At 30.1% G+C, this 12,794-nt stretch overlaps 2 protein-coding genes across 3 annotated transcripts in view; one reads left to right on the forward strand and one right to left on the reverse strand.

Annotated features, from left to right (window-relative positions):
- Positions 1–1,948, reverse strand: part of LOC106689897 (uncharacterized) — a 31,543-nt gene extending 29,595 nt beyond the window's left edge. The window contains exon 1 of one of the 2 annotated variants that reach the window (XM_014435105.3): positions 1,496–1,948. In XM_014435105.3, the coding sequence (XP_014290591.1) occupies positions 1,496–1,723 (228 nt within the window). In that variant the 5' untranslated portion in view covers positions 1,724–1,948. The remainder of the gene's footprint in view (positions 1–1,495) is intronic. The other variant, XM_014435104.3, reaches the window with a different exon arrangement.
- Positions 1,949–8,182: 6,234 nt separating this feature from the next.
- Positions 8,183–12,794, forward strand: part of LOC106689898 (brachyurin) — a 9,729-nt gene continuing 5,117 nt past the window's right edge. The window contains exons 1-3 of the mRNA XM_067046696.1: positions 8,183–8,996; positions 12,313–12,435; positions 12,509–12,714. Coding sequence (XP_066902797.1) covers positions 8,781–8,996; positions 12,313–12,435; positions 12,509–12,714 — 545 coding nt within the window. The 5' untranslated portion in view covers positions 8,183–8,780. The remainder of the gene's footprint in view (positions 8,997–12,312; positions 12,436–12,508; positions 12,715–12,794) is intronic.

Consider the following 12,794-nt stretch of genomic DNA (forward strand, 5'->3'; position numbering starts at 1 on the left):
TTTTTTATTCTTTTCATTGTATCTTTTTATTTTTAATTCTATCATTTTATCTTAACATAGTTTCATTTTGTATCTTTTTAGCCCTGATGAAGCCCTATAAGGTGGGGCGAAACGTTAGAAAATAAAATAGTTGTAAACTATTTTCGTTTCACTTGTGACCGCAACCCTGACCATCTTCCTCTATATATCAATTTTTACGGTCAACTATTTATACATATATAAAAAAAAAGAAAAAAAGTTCATAGATTTAACTATCATCAATAGGGATCGCAATGCCAGTATTCCGTATTTTAGAAAAAGAAAAAAACACAAGCGTTTCTTTGTTTTATTTGTAAGTTTTATCAGAAAGAGTAATATATCGCAAACAAATCCTTTGTAACTTATAAATCATTACATTATATAAAGAATCATAAAAAATTAAAGGAACATATTATGTATTTAAATCACAAAAAAAGTGTAAATATCTATATTCAATCTATGGTACTGTTACAAATTTTTGAAATGTGATCTTAAAAAACATAATGTATCAATTGTATTGTCATTAAATTTCTCCCCTTTGGCAGACATAAAAACAAAGCTGATGATCAATTATCTTGAACAGCCATGATGAAGCCCTACAAAGTGGGCCGAAACGTCGGATAATAAATAGTTGAAAACTATTTTGTTCTTTTTGACCTCAACCCTGACCATCTTCTTCATATTTTGGAGTTACTTTTCTTTTACTTGTGCTGTAAAATTTCGATTTTATGGTTGTGACAATATACGATATGTACTCATTCAATCTAAACAAAATTGAATCCGTACCGCTACTTCCCATGAAGGTTATATTAATGACCAAATAATTTTTTAATGATAACTTACAAAAAGTGTATATATTAACATTTGATAAAAAAAAACTACGGAATTGAAAAATAATAATTATAAAAGTATTCATATTTTAAAATTTGAATCAAACAAAATATTCAAATAAAGTGGAAAAACCAAAAACATAAACATTGTTACCAAAACAAATGAAGCTGTGCGAAATGTGCCCTTAATGAACATAACGCTACAATATTAATTCCAGACATATTTCACTCTTATAAATATTCGTTTTAATAAGCGATTCGAAATAAATTATTTTGTTTTATATACGCAATAACTAAAAAAATTAATCTAAATATTTCAGTTAAACTAAAGGAACTGAATATTAAATTTGGACGATTAAGAAGGCATATGAAGTGGTTTGTTTTGAACTTCTTTAATGATTATATTTTTGCTGTAATTAATATTTGACGTATTTATTGTTTTATTATTTTCCTATGTAAAATTATTTTATAGTCTATCATTGTACAACACATAACTATAATTAGTATTTTTTTCAAATATTAAGTTGATAATTAAATAAATAAAATAATTTCAGAGTACGACTTACTCAAAATAACTATTACATTGTATATGTGTATATATAAAGATTAAATTTGTACATTTACTATAAAAATAAATAATAATTTACCTTGTTTAATTCCTTTCTATAGCAACCGCGCAAGGTGTTTATTTTCTTTTGGACGGTATCTTTCGAAGCGTTGGGATCATGTTCTTTGAACAATTCGAGCATCTGGTCCAACGCCACATCCCTCTTCACTTTGTTGTTGTAATGAGGATCCGCCCTGTTCCACAGACAGGGAAGCTCTCTGTACATTTCTATTACTTTTGTAAGAAATATTCTTCCCGCAAGCATCATTCTTACCGAGAACACTCCGTAACAACCAACAGCTGGTAGCAGACTGGCATCGAGCGTTCCACTGCGCCACTCCGTCGTTCCACTTCATCACATTACGCTCACGGTCGATTAGAGTGATGGAGTTTGCTCCCCAGGAATTCCAACCTCATCACGCCGAAAAACCCACTCAGCTTATCAAACTCACTGTCGTTTGTCTCATTTATTTTCAATCGAGTTACCTCATTTCATATTTACAAGTCTGTAAATTAAAGTTTTGAATGTATACAATGGAAATAAAAAATCATTTATTCTAGAATACGGCCTTTTAAGAATAATATAGATAAATAAACATACAAAAATCATATCATATCCGAAAGACGTACCAGAGAAAATATATAACAAATATATATGCCATTATTAATTATCGAAAATATACCTATACAACAAAAACAATATATATAAATACATGAAGAAAAACAAAATTAAACTTAGTTCATAATTTAAAAAACTCTAATTGAAGGTTTATTGCAAGTGGTATTAGCTTCCATCTGTAATTTTCCGAAAAACTGTAAAATAAGTCTTAAAATTTACAGTTTTGAATAAATGAAAAAAAAAATTTAACTCCTAGGCTGTGGCTATTTGAACTTAGTTTTGAGACCCTTTCTCAGAAAGAAAAAATGAAACACTGTAATTTCGAATTTGACACAGTATTGTTATATTCTGATAAAAAAAAAAAAACTCTTTTTAACCGTTTATCATGAAATAAATAAACAAAAAATGTTTATACAAATTTCCTTTGTTCATTCATTCTGTATTTCTTTACCATTTATTGTTATAAATGAAGACCTGCAATGTGAGTCGAAAATTTGGCTATTCATAAATTGTTAAGATATTTCTTTGTTTTTTTTCTTGAACCCAACCTGGCCCATCTTCTTGAAAAAAATTAAATAAGATCCCTACCAGAAAATAATTGTTTCATCTACAACTTTTGAAATAAATTGTTACAAATAAAACAAATTAATATTTAAATATTGCATTTATTTAAAGTTTTAATAAAGTGCAGAACATAAATGCTTTGCTTTTTGAAGAAATTATGCAATAATTAATTTCATAATATTGAAGTAGGTAGCTCTATCTCTTGAATAAAATGAAAACTAATGACTAGCTACAAATATCTAATAACAATCCCAAATGTAGTTATTATATTTTTCCTACGTCAAAACAGTACATGAAGATACTTTCTTTGTTAAGTTAATACTTCAATGATTAAAAATAATAATTCCCATCTGTTATTGAAAAACAAAAACTATTTATAAATTATATTTCTTAACTAACAATCTTCTTAAAATAATAAAAATAAATAAACCCCCTACCACAAAATAATTGTTCCATCTACTGATATAATTTTAATTTATACAATTTATTGCAAAAATAAAAAATACCATTAAAATATTATATTTATTTAAAGCTTTAAATAAAACAGAATAAATAAGCTTTGCTCATAACTCAAGAAGTTGGCAGCTCTATCTCTTGAATAACATGGGAACTAATGGCTATAACTGCAAATATCTGATACATAACCCAAAAGGAGTTTTTTTTTGTTTACCTTAAAATCTTCTACTTAATAAAAATAATTATTAATGTACATCATTTAGAAATGACATATGTTAATAATCAGATAGTTAATTTTTTTTTTCCGATCCCTCTAAAAACAGAAATAAAAAGTGAATTAATAAGTGCTTTACTGTGAAAAGAAAAGTAATTTGTGTTGGATCCTACCTTTTACAACCTATGGTATTTTAAGGTTACCTGTTATGTTTATTTGTATACATGAGACATCCGTTCTGAAAGGGTGCTATTTTATATCCGGAGGTGAGGGGAGATTGTTAATTTTTTTTTTCCCTACCTCCTACATTATTTATTTATTAAAACATTTACAAAGATAGTTAATTTTTTTTTTTCCGAACCCTCTAAAACAGAAATAAAAAGAGAATTAGTAAGTGCATTACTGTGAAAAAGAAAAGTAATTCGTGTTGTGTCTTACCTTTTACTATCTTTGGTATTTTAAAGTTACCTGTTATGTTTAATATATTATATGAGCTATCTATTCAAAGGAGCTATTTTAAGTCCGGAGGTGAGGGGCCTCCTTGTGTTGTATCGCATATAAGATAAAAATAAAAAAAAACATTAATTAATAAAGACGATAGATAATGGTGAAGTAATAAGAAAACAGTCAGAGGTCGAAAAGAAAAAGTAAGTTCAAAGATAGTTATTATTATTTTTTTTTCTAAATCTCTTTATTTCATAAATATATATACAATACGGATTTATATGTACAATGAGTATATAAATACATTTACAATTTTTCTTGTTTTGCCTTACGGCACAAAGATAGTTAATAACACTGAAATCGCAATATAACATAAAACATATCTAAAAATGTATAAATGAGATATGGAAATAAATCTTAACGATAAATAACAAAATTCTTTTAATTATAAAGACATTAAATAGGTTTCAGATAAAAAAAAAAATAATGCAATAAACAATAATCAATTCTTCTATAATGTAGTGGAGTGGGCAATGAAGGATTGCCGGAATGACGCAGTGTGTTGAGAGGAATTGAAAGGTCACAGGGTCGCGATCTATTGGGCATTGAGTGAACTCAGGGTTTGAAATAGAGGTTGCCAGATGTTTTTTTACTTTCACATACCTATATATGGAATATATTGCAAACGTGCAAAATTTATAATTCCAGTTATCCGAAAAAAAACAACTAAAAAAATGATCTTGCCCTTACAAACACTAAAAGCTTTAAAAAATCGGGTGCGGTGGTAAAAAATTAGGGACTATAGAGTCTATCGAGGTGAGAATAAAGAGTATAAATTTTACTTTTTAAAAAATTCAAAAGGTAACGAAGACGTTATCTAAAGCCGTTAAATTCTAAAATTCTGAGCAGTTGCTATATATTTTCTTTTCTCTTCAACACATCGATTAATATTATTACCATTCTGCGAAACCTTTTTATTTGGACTCAGGGATATCAAGACGTTTATTTCCGTTCTGAAAAATCAAATTCGAAATTTTGCACGGTCGTAATACTCTCCCTAACTATATATTCTATATATAAGTAAGTGAAAGTAAATAAATGACATATAGTAAGCGGATCACAGAACTTTCACTGACCACCTATACGCCCCCAACTAGAGTATAGAATAGCGGGCTCGTGTTGGTGTAATTAGAAAAAAATCTAAAGATGGAGGAGGGGGGCGAAAATTATGAAGCAAAAATCCGAATTATTCTGTTCCAATAAAAATGTGTATTTTAATGTTTTTCGAGGTGGGATTATTAGTTTTTTCAGGCCAAAAATTCGGCAGTTAAGACCATGATAATGTTGAAAATTCTATTAAATTCGTTTTTATGTGTACAAAATTATAAAACAAAAAACTGCTTTCCGTAAAGTAGACCAAAAAAATTTTTTTATCAAAAAGCGAGTCAGATTAGTTTTAAGTGACCTTAAATACAAATATTCACTAAAAAAAAAAAAAAAATAAAAATAAAAAAATATGAAGCTTACAGCTTACTTCACAGCGTAAGTTCAAATTGTTTTTATTGGATACCGATATTAGAGGTATAAAATAAGCCTGTACCTCTACAACACATGGAGAGTCAAGGGTGGACTTTCTTTGTAAGTTCTGTTTCTAGAACAACGGTTGTAAAATACATCTGCAATAATCATAATAGTAATCCTTGTTCAAGGACTTCATTTAGTCGGAATCAAGCTCCACCGACCTTTGAGACCGTTAAATAAGAATTTTAACGTAAATTACAAAATATAAACTTTTTGGACTTGAAATTTATTTTCTGCGGATGTCCTGCCTTCAAGAAAAAAAACTATAACTCCTCAAAATATTATTCAAAACCAATGTTACTATATCATATGGAAGAGGTATTAGCACAAGAGCCGGGAAGAAAAAAAAGCTGTTATCTCACCCCAATTTTTGATTACTTTAATGAAAAATATGTATAATTACTAGTCAAAATTGATGAATCTGCCAAGTATAGGTAGGGGAATTAAAAAATGGCGGCTGTTTCAAAACCTTCAAAAAACATTGATTTTTCATTCGGAGCTCTCTCTATATCTTAAAAACTACCAACAACACTCCAAAATCTAATAGAACATTATTTAAAGAAGAATAAATTTGCTGACATATTAGCCCTGAAAGAGCTATTTACGTCCGATAGTTCTGGAGATATAGCTTTTAAACAGCAAAATTTCTTAAAAATCTACTGAAAGATTAGTAGTTATTTAATTTATCTTGAGAAATCTATATCTCAGGAACTATGTGACGTACAGATGTCTATTAGCACTCAAATTAAAGCTAGTTTAATGGACTATAAAGAAGTTTATGACCTTTGCCTCCATAGGAATAGTAGTTTTCATGATATTTGCTAAAATAAATTGATTTATAGTTGTTCCGACAATACATTTGATTTATGAAAAACTTTATTTCGGAAACCATCGGACGTACTGATGTCTGCCAGAGCTCAAATTAAAGCTAGTTAAATAGTTAATTATGTTTATCTTAGTAGAAGTAGTAGTTAAAGGAAATTTAACTTACTATAAAGTAGCTTATGACACTTATCTTCGTAGGGATAGTAGTGTCTATGATATTCACATATGAATATAAATTTGGCAAATGAAAATTCGTCCGAACAACTATAAATCAATTTATTTTAGCAAATTTCATGTAAACTATTACTCCTACGAAGATAGACATCACAAACTACATTATAGGTCATTAAACTAGCTTTAATTTGAGTCCTAATAGACATCTGTGCGTCAAATGGTTTTTGAGATATGAATTTTTCAAAATAAATTCACCAACTCAAAATAAATTCACTCTTTTAGTACGTCCCATACAATATTTTTATGAAATGTTGCTTTTTAAAAAGCTATATCTCGAAAACTAACTTTAACGGAAATAACTCAATTAGGGCTCATATTTTAGCAAATTTACTCTTCTTTAAATGACCTTCTCTTATGTTTTCTTGTGTTGTTCCTACTTTTTGAGATTAAACTAGCTTTAATTTGCTTTAAGTGCTAGCAGAAATCTGTACGTCAAATGATTTTTGAGATACAGATATCTCAAAATACATTCACTAACTATTGATTTTTCAGTGAACTTTTTATGGAATGTTGTCTTTTTAAAAAGCTATATATCTCAGGAACTATTGCACGTAAATAGCTCTATTAGGGCTCATATTCGAGAAAATTTGCTCTGCTTTAAATGATGTTCTCTTAGGTTTTCTAATGTTGGTAGTTTTAAAGCTATAGAGGTCCGAATGAAAAATTAATTAAAAAAATTAGAAACAGTCGCCATTTTTTGTTTCCCCTACCTATAGTTGGCGGACTCATCAATTTTGACTATTATTATATATAGCTTTCATTAAAGTAATCAAAAATTGGGGTGAGATAACTGCCTTTTTTCCCCTCTTGGTCTCTTGTACTATATACTTCAATTTTTTTTTCAGAACTGGCTTTGTAAAATACCTTTTGATTTAATTAAAAATTTGTATTTAAGATGTCTTTTTTTCGTTTTGGTTTTTTTGTACTTATCTAAACTCATATAAATGTTTTGACATAATTACGTTGTAAAATAATATTTCCTAATTTTTAATATACTTTGCTGTTGGAAAAGCTGAATTTCCACTCTTCCGACCCATATCAACATATTTAAGCTTTAATCATTTATAATGGTGAAAATGTAGATTCAAAAAAATAAAAACTTCTCAAACGTTTAAATAAATAAATCCGGTTCTAATTTTTGGTATATTACATTTTTGTACAGGTTTATACTATTTTGTGCAGTTTGGGTGGCCTTAAACAACTCAATTGCATAAAAAATATTTAGGTAAAAATATTGCATTTTTTCTATATTCGAGAAAAAAACAAAACAATGAAAGTCCTAATTTTAACCTCAAGGCAAAAATTTTAAGTAAAAAAAAAAAATCAAAATATTCAATATAGTCAAAAATATTGTATCTCTTTTAGCTAGGCCAGTCGGTCTTAATTATTTCAATATTGTGCTCTTTGTTGGCTTAGTGGGATAATGATAAACCAATCGATTTGTTTTCCTATGTAGAATAACAATGATGAATAAATTGTATTAAATGAGTTTTTATCTGTACATAAGTATAAACACCAAATACCGCTTCCCGTATAGCAGACCAAAAAAACTTTTTAACAAAAAGCGATTGAGATTAGTTTTAGGTGACCTTAAATACAAATTTAATATACAAAAAGGAGATGGCCTCGAGACCTTCTAATATAAAAATATTATGAGAGTGTGCTACCAATGGGTAGTTTCTAAACATACCTGTATCATGCCATTATGATTTTACATCAAATTTACTAGATGTATTTTTATCTGTATACAGATGTAAATATCAATAAATAAATTTTTTTTAAATGTAAAGTTTAAGAATATTATTTATTTAAGGCTAGAGGAAATATGTTAAAATGTAAACGCAGAATTATTTGACCAATTTTAATGAACAAAATGCTCTACATTTCGGCAAATATGCCATGTTCGGGAACAAACATATTTCAGTTACACATTCCAGGTTATTAACCTACTCTATCTTCAATTCCTAGGAGATAGGTGTTCATAAAAAATAATTTTATAAAATATAAAGGCAGAGTTATTTCACAAATTTCAATCAACAAAGAAAAATCTATGTTTTGGCCAATGCACTATCTTCAGGAACGAAAATTGCACATTCTAGTACTTACTGGTAGATTCAAAAATATAAGTCAGAAGAGGTTAATGACTCGAATGTGCGACTGAAAAAAAATTGTTCCTGAAGATGGTATATTAGCCGAAACGTAGGGCGTTTGTCGATTGAACTTGGTAAAATAGTTTTGTTTTTACATTTTAACTAATTCACATTAACCTTAAATAAAGTTTGTAGGAAAATCTATTCAAGTCAGAACCTCCCCTCGAAAACATATGGTCCTGCAATGAAAGTACTTTTGTGCAGAGGTTACGGTGTTTTTCTTTCTACTTGAAAGTAAATGAGGGCTTCTTTTTTGTACTTGATCTTCCTCATGAAGTTGACTTACTGCCAGCGGCGGATCGTTGGAGGAATGGATGCCAAAGACGGCATGTTCCCGTACGCTGTCTTCATCCTCATCAACAATGCTGGTAGTTGTACTGGGACTCTTCTTACCGAAGAATGGATTTTGACAGCGGCACACTGCTTGACGACGAATACTCAACCAGTAGTCCAGGTAACATCTTGTAAGAGGAGTATAGTAAAGCAATCGAAACATTTTGTATAGTATATATCGCCGTGTACGGGGCTTCGGGGTTTCTAAATCCGACTAGGGGTTCCCCGTACACTTATTATATTGAAATTTATTCATCTATTCATGTATTTATATTATATATTTATTTGTATTTATATTATGCATTTCTATCGGTTCCTGATGGGAACCGACTAAAAAAGTATGCGCTATATTTAATTCAAACACTAGATACCATAGACCCCCTCACCATAGTATGCTAGATATGAATATCAATAATTAATCATTGGAGTTCCTTTCCAACAGTATCGTGTTCACCAATTTACTATGCTATTATATATGAGGTGGCATGCAGGGATTATTAATTATAAAGTAAAGTCTTTGTTACATCATTTATATTTGCAATCATATATACATTACCAAGAATAATATTATGAGAGAGCATGGTAGACTTGTTTCCTTAAGTACTTTAATTATTATATTATGAATTGAGGAGTACCAGTTGGGATCTTTGATAGTTATACTGACTCTAAGTTATTAATTCTATTATTGACATTCAAATTATAACAGAAAAGGTCTTACTAGTTTTGGTACGTCGGTCCGCTTGGCGGTTGTCGCGGCAGAGCGTCCATATTCGCTATGCTCCGCAGCCTCCCGGCGCCGTTGCTATATCCCTCCGAGGGGTGACTTCTTCCTCTGGCCTCCAACTGGCTTTTAGTATAAACAGTTACAGAATATATACAATACAATAACATATATATTTAATTTTTACTATACATCTTCTTTTGCCGTATGGTATTATAGGATAAGTTTACAGAGTTCGCTTAAGGGAGGTTAACAGAGGTGGCATGATAGCCGGGGGCTTTCAAAGAATGGGGAGGGATAGTACAAGAGCCCAAGAGGAGAAAAAAGACAGTTATCTCACCCCTATTTCTGATTACTTTAATGAAAACTATGAGTTAATAGTCAAAATTGATGAATCTGCCAAGTATAGGTAGGGGGAATAAAAAATGGCGGTTTCAAAGCGATATAAAAAACTAATTTTTCATCCGGAGCTCTATATCTTAAAAAGTAGGAACAACACAAGAAAACCTAAGAGAACGTCATTTAAAGAAGAGTAAATTTGCTAAAATCTAAGTACTAATAGAGCTATTTACGTTCAATAGTTCTCGAGATATAGCTTTTTAGAAAGCAACATTTCATAAAAATCAGAATAAAAACTAAAAGATCAGTAGTTAGTGAATTTATTTTGAAAAATTTATATCTTAAAAACCATTCACATTATGAAAATTTATTAGTTAAATTAAAGCTAGTTAAATTTACTACAAAATAGTTAATTATGTTTATCTTTTTAGGAGTAGTAGTTTTTAGAATATTTGACAAAATAAACTCACAAAATGTTAATTTCTATTTGTTCGTATAAAATGTTGGATATTTGAAAAAATATATCTCTAGATCCATATATAAATAAGTCATAACCACTATAAAGTAGTTTATTACACTAATAAATCAATTTATTTTAACAAATTTCATGAAAACTACTACTCCTACTAATATAAACGTCATGAACTAGTTTATAGCTCATTAAACTAGCTTTAATTTGAGTGCTAATAGACATCTGTACGTCAAATAGTTAAAGTTATATGTCGAGATGTATTGAACGTGAATAGCTCTATTAGTACTTACATTTTAGAAAATTTACTCTACTTTAAATTATGCTCTCTTAGATTTTAGGTTCTGTTGTTATTGGTAGTTACAGTTATACAAAATTTTTATGAAATAATTTTTAGATTTTGAATGAAATAGTTTTCGAGATATAGCTTTTTAAAAAGCTATATCTCGAGAACTATTTAACGTAAATAACTCTTTTAGGGCTCATATTTTAGCAAATTTGCTCTTCTTTAAATGACGTTCTCTTAGGTTTTCTTGTGTTGTTCCTACTTTTTAGGATATAGCGCTCCAAATGAAAAATTCATTTTTTTTTTTTCTAACTTTTTGAGCTGATTTGTCACAAATCAAGTCATCCATCAGGACCTCAATGTTCCATATGTTGCCGATTTGACAAGAACCAGATACCGTTCCTTTCATAATAAACTTCTCAACCACCCAAATCCACTTGTTTCTAACCTGGCTTCTCCTTCATTTCCTAATAATCCTTCTAGGCGTCTGAAAAGAAGATGGCCTCGAGATCTTCTCCTCTAGAAATGTTATTGGAGTTCTATCAGTGGGTTGATTCTCTACATGTTTTTATCATGTCACTATGTCACATACAGCAAATTTACTTGTATATATGTGTATACAGTTGTAAATAACAATAAATAAATTATTAAAAGAAAAACAAAAATCTTTTTGAAACAGCCGCCATTTTTTGTAGTATTGCTCTTTATTTTGTCAGAAATGATGACCTTAATGGTCCATATGTTACCTAATCTGTCAGAACCTGATATCATTCATTCCATGGTAAACTTCGTATCCAACCAAACCACTTTTTTCTAACCTTCTTCTTCACTTCTTCGAATATGGGATTTTATTTAAGAATATGAAATTCTCATTTATTAAATGGTATAGAGTGAAGTCTCAGTTACACGAATATGAGGGGGTACCAAAAATTCTTCGTATAAGTGAATATTTCGTGTAAGTGAATACGCAATACATATTATGTACGTATATTTTTGAGAATTCTTTCCTCGTAATTAGTAGGTACTTATACGTATGTTGTATGCAGTTGAAAGAAAATATGTAAAGTGAAAAAAAAATTATTTATTATATGAAAATTTAATTTATCTTTAGTCCGATTTTTTTTTTTATTTTAGACAAAAAAATTGTGTCATGTTTGTTTGTTTCATGTTGTTTTTGGCTGAATAAATCATTCTTTCGCATTCTGTTAAGGTGTTTACTCGGTTACTGTTTACTGTTTCGTTTTTTACGGTATTTTTCGTCCTTTGTCTAGCCACGGAAGAATCAAAAATTCATAGAACTGAATAAAATTTACTAATATGTACACAAAGCGGGTCGAAACTTTCCTTCGTATAACTGAATGTTTCGTATAACTAAGTTTCGTATAAATGGATAATTACATACACATAATTCAGGGGTTTTAGCAGGTGATCGAGAAATTCTTCGCATAACTGAATGTTTCGCACAAGTGAGTTTCGTATAAGTGAGACTTCAATGTACATACCGCACCACAGTTCGGTACCACTGTGAAATATTCGAGCCTCCATCATCCCCCCCCCTCCTCCTTTAATTTCCTGGCTCCCCTATTACTATTGATTGATATTGTAAATGGGACGTATTTCAGATTACTGCTGGAGCAGCAAACATGAAGAGCCCGGATGCTCAGACTAGGTTTGGTGTAAAGGTGGTCATTCACAACCAATATACATCCATGATGTTAGGAGCATACGACATGGCCCTGGTGAAGGTAGTGTGAATTAATTCAAGTGTTGCCCATTAATGCAGGCAAGTTATTATCACAAAACGAATATGATTCCTAGGTACAGCCAGCGTTCAATATGAGCTCCTCTAAGATCGGAACAATTTCCCTGTCCTCAGAAATCTGGCCACAGGACAACCAGGTCAACGTACATTGTAAGGCTCTGGGTTGGGGCAGGATCAGCACGACTGGGAAGACGCCCGAAGTGCTTCAATATTTAGATGTCGTGGCTAAACATGGAGATAACGCATGCCCTTGCGTAAAGAGGTATTTCCCTATATTTCTTTTAAGATCATGGATAGGGATGACTGATAAAATTAGTGATTGGAGAAGTTTGTCGGGGGGGG

This window comes from Halyomorpha halys, unplaced genomic scaffold, assembly GCF_000696795.3.
Source record: "Halyomorpha halys isolate HHAL.00 unplaced genomic scaffold, Hhal_1.1 Scaffold1518.1, whole genome shotgun sequence".
NCBI lineage: Eukaryota > Metazoa > Arthropoda > Insecta > Hemiptera > Pentatomidae > Halyomorpha > Halyomorpha halys.